A 23,134-nucleotide genomic window follows, 5' to 3' on the forward strand; every position below is an offset into this window, starting at 1 on the left:
ATCTCGAGATGCATGCAGTTTGACATGTGTATAAATACATCACAAAAAAACCAATGTTCTGCATCCCAATCCCACCAGGATTCTGGAGGCCTACAGGAGCAAAACTCCTCCAATTTGCTCCTGTTTTTCTTCTTCTTTGTTTTTTTTCAATTAAAATTAAAAATTTTTAATTAGAGTAGTGAATTAAAACATGGCAATTGGGGAGTGCAGAGATGTTGAGAGTGGGGAAGGTAATGATCTTGGGGATTTAGATTTAAACCAGCCCTTGGTGATTGAGAAAGACAAAATCTTTGCTCATGAAGATGGTGATCAAGGGAGTGACAAAAGTGGATCAATTGGGATGGTTTTGGTCAGCACATTTGTTGCTGTTTGTGGCTCTTTTGAATTTGGATCGTGTGTAAGTACTATTCTTAAAAAACTACCTATAAACATTCTTGTTCTTTTTGAGTTTTTGTTTGACAAGACGATGTTCTAAATTACTTTAATTTAATTTATGGGGAATGAAACTCGAAGTTGGGTGTATGCACGCTGTCCTGACCAATTGGCCTCTTTGAATTTGGCCTTCTGTTTTCTTGGTCTTTTTGCTTTTGCAATTAGACTTCCTGCAGTTTTGCTGGTTTTAGAAAGCTGCCTGGTTTACTCATGCGTAATTATTGTTGTTTATGTTTCTTCTGATAATTAGAGGGCAAAAATACAAAATAATCCAAAAAAAAAGAAAAAAAAAAGAAAAAAAAGAGAGGTTTGTTTAGCTTAAGTTATTGTTTTGGCAGGTGGGATATTCAGCACCCACTCAATCTGGTATCAGGGAAGATCTTAATCTCTCTCTTGCTCAGGTAATTTGCCTTCTTCCTCCTCAAGAAATGCATTTTTTTTTTTTTTACAGTGAAGTGAATTGGTTACTAATGATTTGAAGTCATATGGCAGTTCTCCATGTTTGGATCAATTTTAACAATTGGTGGAATGCTGGGTGCTGTAACAAGTGGCCGGACCGCAGATTTTCTCGGCCGAAAAGGGGTATGGTGAATGTTAATTTCTGATGTAAAAGTTGAAAGTTTGGAAGCTCTGGTAATTAATTTTGTACTAACTGAGTTTCTTGAAAATTATGTGAAAGTAGGCAATGAGGATGTCAGCTAGTTTCTGCATCACAGGATGGCTAGCAATCTACTTCTCTAAGGTATATGTCTGCACCATTTGTAATTCTTCAATTTATATAACTTAGTTCATTCATATTTATCAGGTTTTTGTTATAAATCTTGTGCAGGGAGCTTTGTCACTTGATGTGGGAAGGTTTTTTACTGGATTTGGAATTGGCGTTTTCTCTTATGTGGTATGCATATTTCCTTAAAACTCGAGTTCTCGTGTTTGCAATGTATGAGCAAGGATGTTTGATCTGGTGATTGTTTTCTTATTGGAACCATTTATTGATGATTATTTCGAAGTTTTAACAAAATTCAGCAATCTGGATGGACAGGTACCGATATTCATAGCAGAAATCGCGCCCAAAAATCTCCGCGGAGGGCTTACAACGCTAAATCAGGTGCGAGGGTTTAGAGATTTCCGTGCACATAATTTCCTCCCTACTTGAAAAGCATATGATCTTTTAACATAATGTTATCTTTGTCTCTCTACTTGTTCTGCAGCTCATGATTGTAACTGGATTATCAGTTTCGTTCGTGATAGGAACAATAATAAGTTGGGAAACACTAGCTCTGACCGGTGAGTTCTTATTTGATAGGATATCTGTTGTTCTTAATTACAATAGGTGGTTTACGTAAGTGCTTTTGAAAGGAACTGATAGCTGTGTTTTGATCTGAAGGAATTATTCCTTGCATTTTCCTGCTTGTCGGTCTATGTTTTGTTCCGGAGTCCCCTAGATGGCTGGTGAGGTTTCGATCGAAAATGATGCTTCGGGCTTTTTGTTATCATGTTTTCACCGTTATAAAGGAGGAATAAATAAGAACAAGAAAGATGTTTAAGGCTGAAAGCATTGTTTTCAGGCAAAGATTGGCCGTGAGAAGGAATTTCAAGTTGCACTGCAGAGACTCCGTGGAAAGGATGCAGATATATCTGATGAAATGGATGAAATTCAAGTACTTGTTTTGAACCATAAAAAACATTGGTCATCTTTTATATCTATCAAAATTAACATTTCTAACAAAACAACCGTCTGTATCTTGACAGGAATATATTGCTACCCAACAAAGTCTTCCAAAAGCCAAAATGTTGGATTTGTTTCAGAGAAAATATATTCGAGCTGTGATTGTATGTGTCCCTCTTTACTGTCGATTTTCATTATTTCCTTTAGTTCCATTAAGCAAATGCCATCCAATTTTTTTTTACTGAAATCCTGAACATGGTTTTGGTTCTAGATTGGGGTTGGATTAATGGTATTTCAACAATTTGGAGGCATTAACGGAATAGGATTCTATGCAAGTCAAACCTTCGAAGAAGCTGGTATATAGACATATATATTCAACCAGGGCCTTCCTATACCTCGTTTCATTTCGCTAATCTTTCTCGTAAAACTTATCTCCTTCTGTAATGTCAATTGCAGGAATTTCAAGCAAAATCGGAACCATAGCTTATGCGTGCGTTCAGGCAATCATTTTCTCCTGTCTTCTGTTAAATCTCAAATGTTTGAGTTTGTTCATCCAAGCTCATCTCATGTAAAATTCATAGACAGGTACCGATCACCGTAGTGGGAGCAGCGTTAATTGATAAGTCAGGAAGAAGGCCTCTTATAATGGTAGCAATTGATCTAGAAAACCTGACCGCTTACGAATGATCTTTATGTATATTCAGAACTCTGATGATTTTTGTTTTGGTATGAAGGTTTCTGCAACCGGGACATTCCTAGGCTGTTTCCTTGCAGGAACTTCTTTCTTTCTGAAGGTACTAAAAGTTCAAAAACTATATCCTGCAACAAAATTGTTCTGCGCCTGAATCCCGTTACATCATGGTCTAATGTTGCTGTACAATTCATCTTTCAATATCAGGGAAATGGATTGTTGCTCAATTGGGTACCAATAATAGCTGTGTCCGGCGTGCTGGTAACTTAACCATTACCATACCGCATACTTAAAAAGTATCATGTAACTATGTTATTCCAGCTTCTCAATGTACTAATTTGTTTGTTCTTTGCCCCTTTGAAATCAGATTTACATTGCGTCCTTCTCGCTTGGAATGGGAGCAGTGCCTTGGGTGATCATGTCTGAGGTAATGTTGAAAAATTAACCTGTCAGTTCCTCAATGCGACCGATAATATGATACATGCTTAAGCACGCTGAACCGAGTGTGATTCCCTTTGCAGGTTTTCCCAATCCATGTGAAGGGAGCGGCCGGAAGCTTGGTGGTGCTCGTGAACTGGTTGGGAGCATGGGCAGTTTCCTATACTTACAACTTTCTTATGAGCTGGAGTTCCTCAAGTAAGTAAACAACTTCTGCACCAAACACACCACGTACGTTATACCGCTTGGTTAGCGCGTGCCAAAAAATTGCGTTCCCTGATCCCGACCCTATATACTTGATTTGTCGTACAGGAACTTACTACATTTACGCCGGATTCTCTTTGTTGACCATCATATTTGTGGCCAAGTTAGTCCCGGAGACCAAGGGCAAAACACTAGAAGAAATCCAGGCTTGCATCAATTCAGATAAAGGAGGACAAGATGTTGTTAACCGATAGCATTTAGGAGTAGAGTTGTTAGAAATTTGTATCTTGTGTTTGGCTCATAGTGTCTACTCCATTTCGATTTTGCATTCTGCGTCGAATTCTTTGGCTTTCAGCTCAAAATGGAAGAGACCTTGTAACAAAATGCGCTTTTGTGTTATGCCTGTATGATGTCTACTCCAAGTCTTTCTTTTGTTAATTTTCCTGTCTTTTGATTCTCCTTTGATTGGTTAACTACACCGCTTGAAGATTGATTGGTTGATCAATTCCACTCGTTAAATGGTGCGGCTTGGTTCAAACCGAACCAAATCGAAAATTAGTTTCGCCCTCAAAACTAAAAGACTAATCGATGGTTAATCGTTTTTTATACAAAATATTCTGCGTTGACCGTATATCTGAAAAGAGATAATTTAAATATTTTAATTTTATTTTAATTAATATCGAGCTATTTTGTAATAAAATCTTGTACTTGTTGAACTAATTAAGTTGACATAGTATTAGAGTCAGGGATTGGGCCAATACTCTTATGTGATGGGTGGGTCCTCTTGACCCTGGCGATGATGGTGGGTCCCTTGACTCCGCATGTAGGGTGAGTTCTCTTGGCTATACGTGGTTGTCAATATGTAAATCTTCCATGTGTGATCCACTAATTGAGTCCTGTGTGAAGGGACGTGTTGAAATATCTTTTATTGACCGTATCAAAAAAGTTTTTTTTTTCTTCAGTATATTAATATTTTTACACTAATGGGAGACGGAGTTCGACTAAAACACACAATGAACAACCTAATTTAATATTAAATTTGTCATTTATGTGTTGGGTGAGAAATCCGATGGTCCACAAATATTCACAGTAGGTAACGGTTCCACTCTTCGAGTTGATCCTTCCCTCCTTATTTGAACGGTTACGATTAAATCACGTCAACATCTTATATTGAATTATTTTATAAAAGAAAAAAAAATATGTGAGAGGAGGGGAGGAAAGTGAACAGGGGAGAGAGAATCTACTCCGCTCATCATCATTTGTTTCACCATGACCACGCCCTGCATTTAAAACACGTATAGCTCCACCTTAACTACCTCTCCTTCCACACAAAATCCATTCATGGCGGTGATCGTTCCACTCTCGGGCTCAGTTGAAAATCGCACGTCCTTTCTCCTCTCCTCCAATTCGTAGAGATCGAAACTCGATTGGCCACGTAAGTCACCGTAGCTCTGGTTATCCTTCAACGGTGAAATTTGTAATCCTTTGCCTACAAATGTTGAATGGGAACTCAAAGTTCGAATCTTTTGTTTGAATATTGTTTGGGTTTTGATGAATTTGAATTGGGTTTTACTGGGTTTGGTTTAATTTTCTGGTTAATTTGAGCTGTGTTTTTACTGTGCGTGAACTGTGAACCGTGAGTAAGATGGTTCAGGTTTGAAGTTTAGGGACTTTTAAGGTCTGAGCGCTGAATTATACACTTTTACTGTGCAGGTTTAACCATGATCAGAACTAAATTACGTTGATAATTTGTTATAAAGGTCCATTGAGTAGTTGGTATTGGGTTAAAATTAGAAAACAAAATGAGTTACAGAGCGAGGTTTGGTAAAGATAATAGCGCCTGTGATAGCGGAAATCCTGCTGAAGGTTCCGGTTCAAGTAAAGGACCTGATGAAGTATCCAATGATTTTGATCATGAAATTGCTCAACTCACTAAGCATCGATCAAGACCCCACCGACTTTTGAGCGGGGATATGGCTGGGAAGTTGAGGTTACCGGTTTCAACGATGAAAATGCTGGCCGGTCGTGAAAGTAATTATTCAGGGCGGGGAAGATTCTCGTTGGCAGATTGTTGCCATGTTTTGAGCCGGTATCTGCCCATAAATGGTCCTTGGGGGGTGGACCAGTCCGGAAGTCCTGCTTATGTTTCTCAATTTTCGAATGATGGTTTGTTTTTTGTTGCTGGATTTCAGGTATTGTAATTTATTAGCTTGATGTTATAATTCATTTTTCTTGTTGTGATTTTGAATTGTTCTACTTAAAAATCAATTTCCCAGTATTCATGCACACAACTGCAGTTTTGCAATCCTAATTTTCTTCTTCTTTTAATGAAACAGGGAGGCCATATTAGAATATATAATGTTGAAAAGGGATGGAAGGTTCAGAAGGATATCCTGACCAAAAGCTTGAGATGGACTATTACCGATACATCTCTATCACCGGACCAACGTTATCTTGTGAGTTTATGATGTTTGGTTTGTTGAATAAGAAGGAGCTTGTCTATATAACTATGACTTTACAATCTGAACTTATTCTTCCTTTATGATATATGCGTAAGTGTAAATACTGCATGGTCCTTTCTGAACCCATGTTTGTTTTAATGCCTGTTTTTGCCGATGGAATTACAGGTTTATGCTAGCATGACACCGGTTGTCAATATTGTGAATGTGGGATCTTCTATGACGGAGTCACTTGCAAATGTTACGGTATGTGAAACTAGTGGTCCTTATAGTGCTACTAGCTTTGAATTTCATATGAATCGCTTACTAGTTAATTGGTTCATCTACAGATTTGGTAATCAACAATGTTCCTGGTGATTCTTTTTTAACTAACCGATGATTTTTTCAGCATAATCTTGTATGAATCTTTGTTGTCATCTTGTAAAATAGGTTACCAAATCAACAATGTTCCTGGGGAATCTTTTTTATCTAACCGATAATGTTTTTCAACATAATCTTGTATGAATCTTTATTATCATCTTGTAAAGTAGATATCTTTATCAATGTTACCAGATCACAAGATCTGTAAAATGTTTATCTGAAATCAGCTAGGGGTACTTGTCTTGGATATCTGTTAAAGGTTATGGTATCTGAATTGTGGTATATGCTACCATCTGTTGAATCTCGAAGTGGAGATCTTCTGGTGAAGGAAAAGAAAGTAATCCAATTTGACGATGTTTACATTTCCAAATTATTGTTTTTCCTGGATAATCTATTATGGCATATTGATGACTTCAGATGTTACAGCTCACCCTATAATGCTCATTATAACATGAATTTGTACTTTTTGGGGGGTACAATTTTTTTAATCAATTGATTATTCACGTTTAATAGTCGGTTTCTTTTCTATGATGATTTTGTGCTACAAAGAGTCATTTTCTAGTTCTTACTAGTCTTTTTTTTTTTAGCATAAAAAACTTTCTTTTAATTCAGGAAATTCATGAAGGTCTGGATTTTTCTATTGAAGGCGATGAGGATGAATTTGAAATTTTCTCAGTTAAATTTTCAACTGATGGGCGAGAGCTTGTTGCTGCAAGTAGTGATGCTTCAATATATGTTTATGATCTCCAAGCAAATAAAGTTAGCCTCCGAATACCAGCTCACCAGGTAAAGGATCTAACAATATAATATACTCGAATTACTTCTTGATGGTGGTTTCGAAGAAGTTTTTCATTTACTTTTAATTTTAAAGACACACAGTCTCCCATACTAGTTCCTTCCTCTGGAGACTCTGGATGGCACTTAAAAGCATCATTTGATTATTTTGTTCATCTTTTGTTGCAGTCTGATGTAAACACTGTGTGCTTTGCTGATGAGACCGGCCATCTCATATATTCTGGCAGTGACGACAACCTCTGTAAGGTAGGGTTCATCTCTGGTCTTTATATGGTATAAGATGTAGAAACCATGATTGCTTCATTGTATGGTACTCTTTTTTTCTTTTTTTTTTTCAACTCTGGCTTTCCTTATTGTAGTCATTGAACTGTCACTCTAAAATGCTGTTACGTTTTCACAACATGTTCTTTGCTAGAGTTGTTCAAATCTTGAGATTCAATATCCCAGCATCAAAACCTAAATTTGGTGCATAAGTGTTGTTTAACTAATGGAACGCTTTTCCTTTTTATGTTGTCATTTTCTCTCTCATGGGTGTGGGGTTAAGTGCTTAATATGTTCTTTACTATTGAGCTATGAAGTCCCCATGAAGTTTAGGCGTTTTCTATTTTCTCGCACAGGTGTGGGACAGACGCTGCTTAATGACGAACGGACAAGCATCTGGGGTCCTGATGGGACATCTTGAAGGCATTACATTTATCGATAGCCGGGGAGACGGGCGTTACTTAATATCAAACGGGAAGGACCAGACAACCAAACTCTGGGATATAAGAAAGATGTCCTCTAGAGCTATCTAGTACGTCTGTATTACTTGTTTCCCTTTTCTGCTCATTTTAAGTTATTGGCTTTCTGTTTGGTGCTGTAGAAATATGAATTTTACTGCTGTCAGCATGAGATAAGTCGACTTAATTTTAGTATATTGTCCTCCAATTGTTTTGACTCTATAATATTCTATAGTGTGCAAAATAGTTTTGTTGTATTTGGGCTAAGAATAATGTGGTTAAATTGATGTTTAATGCTTCAAGTTTATTTTGGTCTAAATGACCGGGGAACATATAGTAGCAGAACGGAGGGCTATTTGTGAATAGTACTATAATTAATGTTGGAATATTTCTTGTTTTTGGTGAACCATTTATCATATTGTTTTGTCATATTAAAGCAGCTTTGTGAGATCAAGCGAGTACAACAGCTTCTATTATTAGAGCATGCTGGGATATCTCTTATTTTTGTTGAACCATTCTATTTGTACCATATTAAAGCATGCGGTTCATGGGTCTTAAGTTAATTTGAACCCGTCTGCTTGTGTTTGTCTGTGCACAGAATCGCATTCTTGTTGAATAACTTTTGTTATTTAGATACAGTGGCTCAGGGCCTAAAGTCTAGAGTCTATAGACCCTTTCTTGGTTAAACGTAATATTTTTGTGGCCTCTGATTTTCAACTTTCCAATGAGCAGCCCTAGGCTTACAGATTGTGACTGGGATTACAGATGGATGAAGTACCCAGCTCATGCAAGAACTCTGAAACATCCAAATGATCAGTCATTGGCTACATATAGAGGCCATTCAGTCCTGCGCACTTTAATTCGCTGTTACTTTTCTCCAGCATATAGGTAATTTTTATTTCTTTATTCTAATTCTGTATGTGGAATTTGTCTTAAAAACATTGTGCGAATTCAAAGATGCTGGAGTACGTGTATTTTCCGCAATCTTATAGCCTATTCTTTTGGTTCTAAGGCTTCTGGTTTCATCTGATGATATCATATGATGAGTTGGCTGTGTTGACACACAGTTGTTTAGGAGTATCAGATGATGTTTCTAACTTTCTATTCTGCTCATTGCAGTACTGGACAAAAGTATATCTATACTGGCTCAAGTGATCATTCCGTCTATATATATGATCTGGTAAGTAACTGGCCTTTTATGTTTCTCATCACCAAGATCATGTTCTTCTCGTGTCCTGTTAAGGAAAATGTAATGGGAAGTCACTTGCCATCTGTTTTCATGTTCATTTCTAGGTATAAAATTTCATGTGCATTTCTATGAACCGTAAAAGGGATGTTGATACATAATTGGTTCGTTTTCAGACTAGTTAGGAAAAAAAAAAAAGATGATTTGAAAAGTAAATGATGGTACGAGAGTTCCTTGTAGGAAAGCAAGAATCATCGTTGGCAGTCCTTTATGAAATTAACACTCCCGTTAAAAAGTTTCATAACTTTAGTCTGTAGGTTTGTTATTACCACAAAGGCCAGTAAAACAGGCCATCCTGCACACTTCAAACTGCTATATCTTGAGAACGTGATATTCGATCTCTAGTAATTTGTTTGTTTCTATGAAGGTAACCGGAGCTCAAGTTGCGAAACTAGATCATCATGAAGGACCTGTAAGAGACTGTAGTTGGCATCCTCTGTATCCCATTTTGGTCAGCTCTTCTTGGGACGGGACCGTCGCCCGATGGGAATTTCCTGGTGATGACCAAGTTCGCACCCTCGTGAGGCCGAAAATACGCCGGAGGAGAGGCTTCTATTGAACAAGGCTCATTGTTTTGCGCTTCACAAGATGATTTGGTATTATGTTGGTTCATGATTTTCGTACCTTCTCTGAAGTTATACTGCTTTTTTTAAACAACTTTTGCAGTAATTACAGAGAAATTATAAAGTTTAAATTGGTTCCTGGCAGCTTTGTAACAGCTGTCCGCATGTAAAATATGTAATTTTATGTATTTAAAATCGAATTATTGTATAAAGTTTCACTATTGTTCAAATAATGTATTTCAAATATTCATTCCAATTGTTGGTTTTTAATTATGATAGACGAGGCATGTTGTAATTCATTAACATATCTGAAAATGTAATCTTTTTACAGTAAAGTAAACAACTTAACAACATAGACGTTCCCCTCCAGAATTTTGCAAAGCAGAAAACCTTATTGGCTTGAGGTCGTTCTTTTTTTTGATCTTGTAAGAGCATCTGCATGAATGAGGATTCTCTCAGGATCCTCTTTGTGAGGATCCCGGGGATTCTCAAATCGTGTTTGTTCATTGTACATCGTATGATTAGTTTTTATCAAGTACTATTCATATTTAATTTTAAATAAAAGTATTTAAAATGATTTTTGATTGTACGATGTACGATGAATGAACATGATTTGAGGATCTTCGAGATTCTCACAAAGAGGATCCAGCGAGAATCCTCATTCCATTTGCATGGAGAGATACAAATTTATGATGTAAAAACCACAACTACATCCTGTCTATCTTTTAAGGTAATGAAAATGATGTTTTTGAGAGCAATCCAAGAGTGGAATAACTTAACTTAGTGTTTTTTTCTTTCTTAAAAAGGAGACCAGTTGATGGCTTCGTGATTGCATTTTATTGTTTTGGGGGTTAGAGAAACTCATAAAGACATTCCAGCCTCTTTGATCATTATCGTATGATTCACACACGAGAGAAATTAAACCTAAAACATAATGTCTGAAATACGAATTTAAAATTCGTGCCCAACCATTGAGACTTCGAAGTGATCAACGTAACCTTGTGTTAGTGCCTACTAAATAGTACTATACTCGGAAACTCCCACCTCCTTACGCACGCACCACCAAACAACAAAATCTATTTTCCTCGCCAACGCCAACTGACATAGCCAAAACACCCAAGCAATCGAGAACACGAAAAGCAGACGAAAATGGCGTCGCCCGCCGCAAGGATCACCTTCCGCATACTAATCGTGGCTCTGGTCGTTCTCGTCCTCTTCTACGTCGGCCGCCCTCTCTACTGGAAAATCTCCGCCACCATCCACGAGATCCGCCAAAACAAACAGACCGTTAAGCAAGGTAGCATTCATCTCACTTCCCAATTTTTTAAATTTTTTTCGTTTCCGGGTGAGACTTTTTTTCTGAATTTTGTGATTTGGGGGCCGAATTCTGTTCAGGTATATCGCAGATTGTTCTGGAAGCTCAGAAATCGGTCGGTTGGTACCACGACGAGTCGGATTCGGGTGCCCGCTACGATAGGGCCGCGAAGAATGTCGGGTTGGCCACGACCCGGAGGCTGCTGCTCCGCCAGGTTTCGTGAAATCCCTTGATTTTTCCAAAATTTGCTGCTTTGTAAGACTGAGGTTTCAGTGGGTCTGTTCAAATCTGGTCACATTTCAAATGAATCGGTTAAATTATGTTGAATTAATGTGTTTAGGGAGTGAAATACTTCTTCCTGACACTACTAAATGTTAGAAAAGTTTGCACAACTGCAATGCTGGATTATGTATCGGTTTCGGAATATATATAGAATTTTACTGAGTATGATTATATATATAGTATTTTGGGTTTGTTTGGTGCATTGGATTAGTGATTGCCTCTTATTTTGAATTTTGTTACACTTTTAATCTTAACTTAATATGCAAACCCAAAAAGGCGATGAATTGGATTATTCGGACACTCTGGTTTGATTGCTTGTACATAGCATTCATCAATGATTCCTCTGCAAAAACAATTTCCTCCATTCTGCAAATTGTTATGTTACTTTCAGCTGATTTTGTGTTGTATTTGTTGAGGATATGCGTGTCGTCTTAGTCTTCAATGCTCAAGAACTATTGGTAATTACTAATTTGGTTATGATCCAACAGATGATAATTCATTCGGATTTGGATAATTAGTTGTTTGATTTTGGTTCAATAGTGAATGAGCTTGAATTTTGTGTTCGTTGATGTTAGGATTCTAAGAACATTTAGGTTTCCCTGATTGTTTTGGGGATGTGTGGCCTGACTTCCTAAATCAAGTGAGTTTGTGGACCTCAAGGACCTCAACAAACACTATGCATTGGCACATATAACTATACATATCCTCAAAGTGTAGTGAAGGTCTAAGATGTTCGAGTGTTCTTGTTTCGGCTATCATAAGTCTTGGAAGTTTAGTGAGAAGGTCCAATAGTGAATGAGCTTGAATTTTGTGTTCGTTGATGTTAGGATTCTAAGAACATTTAGGTTTCCCTGATTGTTTTGGGGATGTGTGGCCTGACTTCCTTAATCAAGTGAGTTTGTGGACATCAAGGACCTCAACAAACACTATGCATTGGTACATATAACTATACATATCCTCAAAGTTTATTGAGAAGGTCTAAGATGTTCGAGTGTTCTTGTTTAGGCTACCATAAGTCTTGGAAGTTTAGTGAGAAGGTCTAATAGTGAATGAGCTTGAATTTTGTGTTTGTTGATGTTAGGATTCTAAGAACATTTAGGTTTCCCTGATTGTTTTGGGGATGTGTGGCCTGACTTCCTAAATCAAGTGAGTTTGTGGATGTCAAGGACCTCAACAAACACTATGTATTGGTACATATAACTATACATATCCTCAAAGTTTAGTGAGAAGGTCTAAGATGTTCGAGTGTTCTTGTTTAGGCTACTATAAGTCTTGGACCATATTTACTTGTTTAGTGATGTAAAGCATCAGTAAATGTTGAGTATACCTCAAAACTTCCTTGGTTTGGATGAGGCACCTTTTGTGAATGATTTCATTAATGGTTTGTTTGCTAAACTGCGCTTTGAAGCTTCACTTCCTGCAGTAGGTGTCCTGGTGTTCAATCTCTCATAGGGGTCGCATGTGTAAAACAGAGAGGGTAAGTGAGAATCTTGTACCTACACTGATATTCGATGTTAGAACTTGGACGGCATATTTTTGCAAGATTTTCTGTACATAGATTGGTTAAGAAACTCTGAGTAAGCCAGTAAGAGCTTCCTGTTGGTTTATTTTCTTTAGCTAGCTGTTCTAACTTTTTGGGCCACTACAGTATGTTGTATTACAATTTCTGTAGGTTGCGGCCCAACCGTAGCTCTAGTTCTTCCAGCTTCTTTCAAATTCAACTATCAAACTGGCTCCCTAAGAATGGAATGGATGACTTAATTTTGTTCCTCTTTTGGGGCACGGTGTGAGTAGTCTTAGAACTTTGCTAAGGTCAGTCGCCCAAGCGCATTATGATCATCGATCAAATTTGGGTTCCACAGTAATCTGCAGTCAGGAGTTGTGGCTTGTGACCGTCAGCATGATGTAGCATGTCATGAAGCAGGAGCCACGAGATGATCAAAGACTAATAAAAACGGGCCATAAGAGAGATTTGGAGTAATGGGACTTTGAATATCCTTAGTACATCACCTGGAGCACTTTTTCGTTTTCTATCAAAAGCAGGCGAGAGTGCTTTTGGTTGTCATAAAGCAATTTTAGCATTTCCGTTTGCAATTCCTTCATGATACTCGAAGAATGTTAAATTTTATCTGGAGGCATCTTCGCTCCGCGAACCCGGCTGCTGTTGAAGCATAATCATCTTCTACTTCAATCACCAGCAACCCAACCCTTTTGAGTTCTAATCCATCAAAATTATCTTCTCTTTCGTTATCATTCAAAATCAACCTGTTATACATCCTGTGGTGGAGATTAAGACATCAATGTGAGCATCACTTTTGCAACCTAGACGATCTTCTTAAGTGAAATTGATTCATCTTCCATGGATTAAACTTTTAATTTTTAGATTCAGGTTGTAAACTACGTGCGTGCGCTTGATCGAATGTTCTTAACAAAATTTATGTTCACATTTGTATTCACAAATTATTAAACATCAAGGAGGCAAAGAATATATATCCAAAATTGTTTTTTTTTTTTTTTTTTTTGTGAGTAACATGACTGACATGTATCTTTTGGATCTTGCACCTTATATAAATTATACATGCCCATGTTAACACAATTTATACTTTGTAAAGGTGGTTGACAATTCTGGCAGATCTTATGCATCTTCAAAACGTCCAAGTTTTCCGATTCACATTCATACACACATGCATGCACCATACTTGTTCTGTAGAATTTTCAAACCTGATTCTTTACATAAAACGGGGAAATTAGCCGGAATGATCAATTTTTAGTAACGACAACATTGTTAACTCAATGATGACATAACAACCACGAAACGATGATACAACAACAGCATAATAAACACTAATTATTTTTACAACCAAATGTCAGAGATTAACCTTTCCTGCTAATTGTCCTAAAAAAGTTGAAAACAGAAGTATAAAAAAATGAATGGTGATGGAGAAACCCATAACCCATGCATTGACTTTGAGTTTTCTTAATTTTGTATAAATTTCCACCTATCTAAGGTTTAGGTGTATACATTATCTTAGCACGCAGTTTTAGCTACAAAACATGAGCTTTTGGCTCAAATGATCTCATTTAGAACCTGACTGCTGAATTGAACAAAATTATACATGAGCAACACATCAATACAAATTTGACAATATAACGATCAGAAACTGATAATATACTAAAAATTGATCATTTCAATAATTAGAATTTAAAAAAGAGCTTTAGATTAAAATGATCCACTTTTAACGTTTGACTGTTAAGCGATGATCCGTTTTTAGCATGTTGTTGATATATAATCCATCTATCGTCGATACTTGATTCAACCATTTAAGCAATCAAACATAAAAAATTGATCATTTTAGCTAATTACCTAAAATGATCATTTTGATCAATTGCGGACAAAATATTGCAAAGTGGATCATATTTCCCCGTGCAGATGGAGCCATCATTGTCCCCCATTTTCTATGATGAGCAGTATTTTATTTCATTTTCAACATTAATGGAATCGATTAATTTGCGATCATCCGGAAGACTAGATGTGGATTGGCCAATTTTAATAATGTTTAATAGGTATCTATTAGTAGAAATTTAAGTGACACCCTTATGCTTAAGCTTATGGAGCATGCGTTATATGAACACCAGCAACTTTTGTTGCTTTTATACGTGGCCTTGACTTTGTATTCTCACTTTAATTAAGATACCCTTGAAAAATAATTAGAGTATAAATATATTCTTAATTGTATTGGGATCCTACAAGTTGACCTCTACAATTTTCCAAATGTAATAATTTCTAGATTAAAGTTTGATATGTTGGAAGCTAAGATCTTTAGAGGATCCTAATCTTTATCTTGCAGCGGTATTCACTAACTTAATAGTGCAGTTGACTTATGTTTAAGCCTTAGAGGATTGTTATTCGAACCCGCACTAGAGTTTATAGGTATTATTACGTTCCGTCACTATGATAAAGTATCATCTGCAACATATACTGATTATTCCCACATTAACTTGCCTTTCTAAAAGTCTAAATAGAATTCATCAAAGAAATATCATTCGATCTATAATTTTTAACAATATTCACATGAAAATAATTATGACATACCCTATTATTTAAAACCCTATGGATCAAATGGATGATAATTGGAAGTCAACTCCATCATGGGTCACGTATTGTCTTTGTTCCCTACATACATATGATATAAGATGACTTTAAATTTACAATCATAACCATCATCCATGATATATATATATATGTACCACTCACTTGTCAGGAGAAGAGGCTCGACCTACGGCCACCTTAAAATGATATTATATCCAACTTAACCATTAAAATTGTGTATGGGGTTTATCTTTAAAGGTTTTGGCAGAAATTAAAGGGATGTCTTGCTTGATATATCAATGATGGCAGCTTGATTCATGCTTCCTATACTACCTTTAAATGTAATTGGGTGGTCGAGGCGTCAAATTGCCATGCACCCTACCACCCCGCAATGAATATTAGAATGTAAAAGCCCCTCCTCCATTGTTAAGGGCCATCTCTCAATTGAGATAGAATAATACACACACACACACACTAATGCAAAGTAATATAATATAATTGATGCAAAGTAATACAATAGAATAATGCGATATTGAAATTATAACTTTTTATTTATTCAAAATGAACTTACAGAAACCTTGACTAAAAGATTTTATTGAAGAGTTGCAAGAAAATAAACCGAAATAAATCATGGTAATTGTACTAATTTATCCGAACTTGAGAAAATAAATCTTGAAATTAAAAAACGTTATGTCTAAGGCTTTAGAGCCTTGTATTTATAGGCTGGAGCTTGAGTAAGTGAAAGAGTGACCGTTGGAGCACGCGTGAATAGAGGCTTGTCCAAATAATTAACTTTTATTGTTAATTTTGGATGTGTAATAATTCTGCAAACAACAGCACTGTAGATAAATAGTAACTTGTTAGAACACTATTTGACATTTTTTGTCCTAGATGAATAGCGACCGTAAATAAATTGTCTTCAAAATTAATTCCTTGTCTTCATTGAGATCATATGGATCTTTAGCATCTTGATAATATGCCCATCTCAACTTCTGAGTAGGAGAACCGACCTTTGACTGGAAGCTGAGGCTAGCGAAGAAGTTTGTTGTTTTCGTCTTCTTGCCCCATTTAGGAAACTTGGAGTATTCACTGTCAGGCTATTTCTTTGGTTTTTACCTTGATTTTCCATCGATTGTGATGGAAGAAGTAGAGGCTTCTGAAGTAGCAAACCTTTGTTGGAGAGGTGTAACTATAGGGAATTCATTGTTTACTTGTTCAGTTATCCTGTAATGTTTGAAGTTATCCCACCATTTGACTGTGATTCGGCGGAACACATCACTTTCTTCCCAATTGGCATTATAGTACAATTTGAGAATCTAGGGGACCTTGTATTTTGCAACAAAAAGTAAAAGATTGGCAAAATTTGTTTCCCCTTTCTTGACTTTGTAAACTGGTAAAAAAAAAAAAAATTTAGGATTTGTTTGGTATTCTACTTGAATCCAACTTTTTAAACTCAAAAATAATTTTCAAGTTTTAGACCTTAAAAACTTGTTTGGTATGATTATTTTCAAAAACTGAACTCAAGACTAACTAAAAAATATAGTCTATTATTTAAAAGTATAAAAAATGAGTTTTTAGAGTTTTTAAATTTAAACTCCTTATTTCTTCTCTCTCTCATCTCCTCTCACTCCAAATTTATCTCTCTTTCTCTTTTCTTCTTTCTTTCTTTCCTCTTTTTTTTTTTTTTTTTTTTTACCTTTTTCGTCTCTCTTCCAATCCATTCTCTTTATTCTCTCTGTTTTTTCTCTCACTTCTCTTCTTCTCTATCTCATCCGATCCTTTCTCTTCTTTCTCTTTCCTTCAATCATCTCTTACTTTCTTTCCTCCTCTCTCCTCTTTCTTCCTCTCCTACGATCTTCTCTTTTTAGATCTTTTTGTCTAGTTTAAGTCGTAATATTTAAAATTTTTAAATTGCAAACCAATCAAGTTTTTGAGTCTAACAGAAAATTGTTTTCAAGACATATTTTGAGAAATGATAAAAAATTTCAAATAAGATACCAAACAGACCCTTACTAATTTTTTGAAACTTTCAGAAAATAGATCAATGGATGGTCCATGCCATGCTTATATCCCACCAATATTTGAACAAAGTTGGGAATTGGCTTCGGAACTTACCGAGTGACTAAAATATTTTGTTTGGTGTAGGAAGATATTATGCCATGCATCAATAAAATCATAAATTCATAATAATTGCATCGAATATTTGACTCAAGTGTTTTAAAGGAGTGTGGATGACCTCCCCATTGGGAATGGTAAGAACTTTATTGGCATTGTTTTTGTTTTCGATGGGTTTAATGACCATGGACTCAGTTTCAAATAGAATAGCTCTATAAAACTTAAGTGACTTTTCTGGGCATGGTGGAATGAAATGACAGTTTGGGAGAAAACAAACCTTGGCAGTTTGAGCTAGATTTCTAAGGTGAGAGGATCATAGCTGGAAACAAGAGCTGACTGGTAATTGTTGGCTATCCCACATCAGTGGGGGAAGTCACATATAAGGACTTTAAATATGATTACTCTACTATAATTAATACCGAAATTTTTTGTGAGAAAACTTCACATCTAACAGATTGGGCAGTAATTACTAAGTTGGGGATACCTAACGGATTGGGTAGGTGGTAACTACTAAGTTGGGAGCACTATTGGTGTAGTTAGAGTGCCCGCCCGGGCTTGTCGACCTAAGAATTCCAACTTAGTATCAGAGTCCACGGTTACGGGCTCATGCAAGCCAAAGGCTTGTCACTAGGAAGTTGGGCTTGGAAACAAGTTTGGCCTCTTAACATAGAGCCGGCCTCTGAGTTTTTAAGAAGCACTTCTTGAAAATATTGAAAACAAGTCCGGACTCCATTGGAGCCGACTTCTGAGTTTCAATTCAAAACTCTATTGGGGTCGACCTCTAAGTTTCAATCCAGACCTCTGAGTTTCAATTGCCGATGTGTGGATCTTCACTTATGAACCACTAAATAGGGTTTCCACGTGAAGGAGCGTGTTGGCTAAGGATTTTAAATATGATTACCCTACTTTAACTAATACCGAGTTTTTTGGTGACAAAACCCCACACGTGACAGACTGAGCAAGTGGTATTATTAAGTTGGGGACAATATCAGTGTAGTTAGAGTAGCCCCAACTCGATATAAGAATTCTTACAGTAATTAGGTTGAATGCTGCTAGCATTAGACCCTAAGCTAGTAAATCAACTGCCAATGTGTGAATCTTCATGTGTGAACCACTAAATGGGGTTAGCTATCCCACATCGGTAAGGGGAAGTCACAAATAAGAACTTTAAATATGATTACCCCACTCTAACTAATATCTTTTGTGACAAGACCCCACACCTGATGGATTGGGCAAGTGGTAATTATAAAGTTGGGAACAATATCGATGTAGTTAGAGTGCAACCCCCCCCCCCCCCAACAAAAGGCCTGTCAACCTAAGCTAATAAATCTATTGGCAATTTGTAGTGACTGACTCTGGTGAGGAATGTGAACTATCTGTGATGAAAGTTGACTAATATTTCTAACTAAAGACATGGATGAGGGAGTTTTATAGGTTACTGTTGTTGTGCTAGCTTTTTGTTCGTCATGATTTTCTTGTAAGAATTCCCTGGTGAGAAAATAAGGTATACAATTCTCACTGCCTTTCAGGTATAGATTGCCATCTTGTAAAAAATTGTTTTGATGCAATGTTTTGGACGTCTTTTTCTAAAATGAACAATTTGCTTAGGTTGATATGTAGATATTTTCTATTTGAGGATGCCACCATAACCAATTTAAGAGGGCATTAGTTTCAACAATTTAAAAAAAGTTGAATGAAGGAATGCCAAGACAAGGTAATGTTTTAACATATTGTTTGATGTTCTTAACAATTTCAGTATGATTAAAAGACCAAGGAGGAGGATTACTTTGGAGTCTATCAAACAAGGGTTTACATTGTTTTCTTAGATTTTGATAGAAGTCTGCAATATAATTAAGAGAATCTAAGAATATCTGAAGTTGACTTTTGTCAAGAATTCCATCTAGAAAGTTGTCTACAAATTGTATGACTCGATTAATTGGGCTGATTTGGGACTGGTGGATATTAAATCGAAGGATTCTGATTGGTTTTAAACAACTTAATCTTAATGGTAGAGACTACCAGTCCATTATTTTTTACAATTTTTAAGAATTTATTCAAATGCTTCTAATGTTGCTCCACTGATTGGGAAAATATAAGAACATCATCATTGTAAACTATGAAAATTTTACTCAATGGGTTGAATATTTCATTGATTATATTTTGGAATTTGCTAGGTGCATTTTTTGATCCAAAAGGCATTACATTCCACTCGTAATGTTCAAACGGGGTAACAAAAGTAGTTTTGTATCTATCTTTTTTTTTGGGTAAATTACATGTTACCCCTTCAGGTTTCTGTGCAATTACAACCTCATACAATATCTTTAAAACATTTCAATCTCATACATTTAGTATTATCTTTTTTCAATTCCATACAACCGTTAAAAAATCTGTTAAGTTAACTTTTAAGTGATGATGTGGCAAATATGGGGTCCCCATTTGTGTTGATGTGGCTGCTTCATTTATGCCACGTGGCTAAACACTTAATAAAAACCCCAAAATCCCCTTCCTCTTCCCCACCTGAGCCCACCCGAGCCCACCCCCTTCTCCCATCCCCCATCACCAACCCTTCCCCCATTAATTCTACACCTCCATCTAACCCAAAATTCCAAATTCCCCTACCTGAGCCAACCTTCCATCAACCCACTGTTCTGTTTCCCAACTGTGGCCCTTTCTCTCTCTTCCGTCCCATCGATTTCCCCTTCCCCCTTTTCTCTCCCTCAGAAAATCTGAACCCAAAAAACCCTAGAGATTTTCAGAGTAAAAAAAAAAAAAAAAAAAAGGACTTGAAGCTTGAACCGGCGTTGAAAGAGGAGGAGGTTGAGTTGGATTTGGGGTTGTCGATTGGTGGCAGCTTTCGAAAATCGGAGAACTCGAAGTTGGCCAAAGGGTTCGATGTAGATCCGAGAAAGGATGAGCTCCAAATACCACCATCCCAATTGAATGTGCCATCTCCGTCACCGTTAGAGTCGTCGGAGCCAAAGAGCACGCTTTTGGATTCGCATACAAAACGAGAGATGCAGACGTTGAGAAGGCAGGAAACGAAGAGGAAGCGAGAGCAGAAGAAAGGCTGGGGGACAGAACGATCCCCAAGCGGGGGAGCAGTCGGCCAAGAGGGTTAATCCAGTTGGTAAGGAGAAGGGGGTAGGCTCGGGTTAAAGTTTCTGGATTGATGGGGAAGACGAAAGGGATTGATGCCATACTTTTTGGGCTCAGGTAGGGAAGACGAAGGGGATTTTGGGTTTTATTTTTATTTTTAATTAATTATTTTAATTTAATTTTATTAAGTGTTTAGCCACGTGACATAAATTAGGCAGCCACGTTAGCACAAATAGGGACCTATATTTGCCACGTCATCACTTAACGGTTAATTTAATAGATTTTTTAATGGTTGTATGAAATTGAAAAAAAATAATGCTAAATGTATGAGATTAAAATGTTTTAAAGATGTTGTATGAGGTTGTAATTATACTGAAACCTGATGGGGTAAAATGTAATTTACCTTTTTTTTTTTTGGTTTGGATTTGAATTTTCCAAAAACCACTCTCCATATCAAAATTTGAAACAACTAGGCGTAGTTAGTCATTTTATTAAATCTCTTTTATATGGGATTGGGTATCTCATCCATTCTAAAACAGTATTGAAGGGGTTGACGACCAGTCTTGGTGCACCTCATTCTAATTCAACATTTTATGGACATAAAACCCTGAGCAAGACCAAGGGGATTTACTTTTACAAATTATTTTTATGTTGAGTAATTCTGATTTTCTTGTTTACAAAATTCCATTATTTCTTGGCTCATTTAACTTGGTCAAGCTTTAGTGGGAATATTTTTCTTATAAGCCCCTTGTCATATCGAAGGCTGTAACATGGTGTTTTCTATGCCAGAAGGCAGTAGGGATATTGACCCAAAAAAAAAAAGGCAGAACGGATGATGCACAGACTTCTTTTTCAAGTTTCTCTTCAAAATTTTGAATTTTATGTTGAATGGTTTCATTATTGAGCTGACTATCATTTCTTTTAAATCTAATTTCTTCTTTGAGAAAATCACTTAGTCTAGAAACTGCATGCCGGCGTCGTCCCAGCGCCGTGTTAGGTCTTCTGCCTCGTCGTCCGTCTTGGTTCGCTGCGTTGGTTGCCCATTGACGTTGAATTTTTCTACACTTGCCATTGACGTTGAATTTTTCTACACTTGGATTGTGACTTCTTTGGTTACTTCGTTAAATTTTTCTGCACTTGTGTTTAGACTTATTTTTTTGGGAGGTATTTTAATACTACTTTGGCCTTCTTGGCTCATGACTTTCTTTAATTTTCTTAAATACTCTAATTCTTAATTCAGGATTTTCAACTTTACTGATTAATCAATTGAATGATACAAATAGCATAACGGTATCAGTTAATTACTATATATTAGAGTAAAATGACTTTCTCTTTTTAGTTTATATGCAGTCTTTGTTAATATGCAGGCATGGGACCAGCGATCACCTAATTCTGATATAATATAAACTTTGATTTAATTACGTTTTCACAGAAGTACTTTGTGTAGGCTCTAGAATTTGAACTTTTCTTATTGTTTTGTTCCTTGCTTCACAAACAATCGCAGTTGGCTAACGTGTTTTTCATTGTTTTCCATATCTCTTGGTACAAAATAAATCTGGTTAAATCCAAGAATGATTGAGAAGGACTTGTCTGGCATCGTTGAGTTCGACTTTATGCTACGATATGAATGGATAGATTCTTGAAATATACGGAGGACATATAGGAAACTTAATTTCAAGGTAATTTAATTTTTAGTCCTAAGAATTCTCAGTCCCATACATTCTAGGTTGTACGTCTCCAAACACCCCCTTACCAAGGAAAAGTGACATTGATTCATTTATTTGATCAAAACAGACGATATATTTGTCCTAGTGGTAGAAAGTAAAGCACCTTTAGTTTCCTCTTCTTTTTTTGATAGAGATGTGTATGAAGAATCCATGTACAAAGATGTCTACAATATATTAGAAAAATAAATTTTGTGTATAATGTTGAGGAAATTGTGTACACACGTCTTACACTCCGATGGTGAATTTCATGTATTATTTGTTAACTTTTCTTGTGCTCCTAGCTATTTAAATTTTCTCGTAATAAAATATTTCTCGTGCATCAAGTAGAGTACAAAAATTCTTGTATAAATATTCTATATCTCCATCTCATTATTCTTTCACATAATTTTTTCTCATCATTCCTTCACTTTTTTGCCCATTAACTAATATGTATATGTATATTAGAAGTGGCCCAAATGGGGTATCTTTAATTTCATCCCAAATATTCTTAAATCTAATTAAGCTCAAACTTAACCTTTCATTCTTAGGACTTTGAAATACCAATAAATTATTGGAAATTGATATGACTATGGAGTATGGATTAATATTGAACATTAAATTAATTAGTATTATTGACTGTAGTCCTCCGTCTTCGAGTGCACAATAATATAGCTTTTATGCTTTTACCCTTTTAGATACTGCTTCTAAAAACTTCTAATCACTTCTTCGCTATGCGCCTAATTATGTTTCAATGGTCAATATATTCATTCTAGCAACTTATCCAGTATTTAATAATTATGTTGAACTTTTTTCACTCGATTGCCACCACTGTGGAAAAATCAATAAATAAGGGCAATGCGCGCAGGATAATATATATATATATATATATATATATATATATATATATATATAAGTATATAGTTCAACTATAAAGTTCATGCTCATTCAGTGGCTGCA

General features: G+C 36.2%; 3 protein-coding genes across 4 annotated transcripts; all 3 read left to right on the top strand.

The window, feature by feature from the left end:
• The first annotated feature begins 55 nt into the window (after nucleotides 1–55).
• On the top strand, nucleotides 56–3,869 carry LOC103943592 (sugar transporter ERD6-like 16). 2 transcript variants are annotated; one of them, XM_048571650.1, is made up of 19 exons: nucleotides 266–397; nucleotides 499–646; nucleotides 771–833; nucleotides 925–1,014; nucleotides 1,115–1,174; nucleotides 1,262–1,327; nucleotides 1,472–1,537; nucleotides 1,641–1,716; nucleotides 1,817–1,881; nucleotides 1,998–2,090; nucleotides 2,182–2,262; nucleotides 2,370–2,454; nucleotides 2,555–2,598; nucleotides 2,684–2,746; nucleotides 2,833–2,892; nucleotides 2,997–3,050; nucleotides 3,157–3,216; nucleotides 3,311–3,425; nucleotides 3,540–3,869. In XM_048571650.1, the coding sequence occupies exons 1-19, from the start codon at nucleotides 297–299 to the stop codon at nucleotides 3,683–3,685; spliced, it is 1,536 nt and encodes a 511-aa protein (XP_048427607.1). In that variant the 5' UTR covers nucleotides 266–296; the 3' UTR covers nucleotides 3,686–3,869. The 2 variants fall into 2 exon arrangements, with proteins under 2 accessions (XP_009352178.2, XP_048427607.1); XM_009353903.2 differs by lacking the exon at nucleotides 499–646 and having other exon boundaries at nucleotides 56–397.
• An 835-nt stretch (nucleotides 3,870–4,704) lies between these two features.
• LOC103943593 (LEC14B homolog) lies at nucleotides 4,705–9,829 on the top strand. The gene is made up of 10 exons (XM_009353905.3): nucleotides 4,705–4,866; nucleotides 5,145–5,623; nucleotides 5,768–5,887; nucleotides 6,059–6,136; nucleotides 6,863–7,036; nucleotides 7,214–7,291; nucleotides 7,663–7,838; nucleotides 8,497–8,652; nucleotides 8,884–8,944; nucleotides 9,378–9,829. Exons 2-10 carry the CDS (start codon nucleotides 5,234–5,236, stop codon nucleotides 9,567–9,569), a joined length of 1,425 nt encoding a protein of 474 aa, XP_009352180.2. The 5' UTR covers nucleotides 4,705–4,866; nucleotides 5,145–5,233; the 3' UTR covers nucleotides 9,570–9,829.
• Nucleotides 9,830–10,612: 783 nt separating this feature from the next.
• On the top strand, nucleotides 10,613–11,361 carry LOC103943594. The gene is made up of 2 exons (XM_009353906.3): nucleotides 10,613–10,870; nucleotides 10,969–11,361. The coding sequence occupies exons 1-2, from the start codon at nucleotides 10,723–10,725 to the stop codon at nucleotides 11,109–11,111; spliced, it is 291 nt and encodes a 96-aa protein (XP_009352181.1). The 5' UTR covers nucleotides 10,613–10,722; the 3' UTR covers nucleotides 11,112–11,361.
• Nucleotides 11,362–23,134: the final 11,773 nt, after the last annotated feature.

This window comes from the organism of the source record quoted next, unplaced genomic scaffold (assembly GCF_019419815.1).
Source record: "Pyrus x bretschneideri cultivar Hongxiangsu unplaced genomic scaffold, Pyrus_bretschneideri_v1 Contig6, whole genome shotgun sequence".
NCBI lineage: Eukaryota > Viridiplantae > Streptophyta > Magnoliopsida > Rosales > Rosaceae > Pyrus > Pyrus x bretschneideri.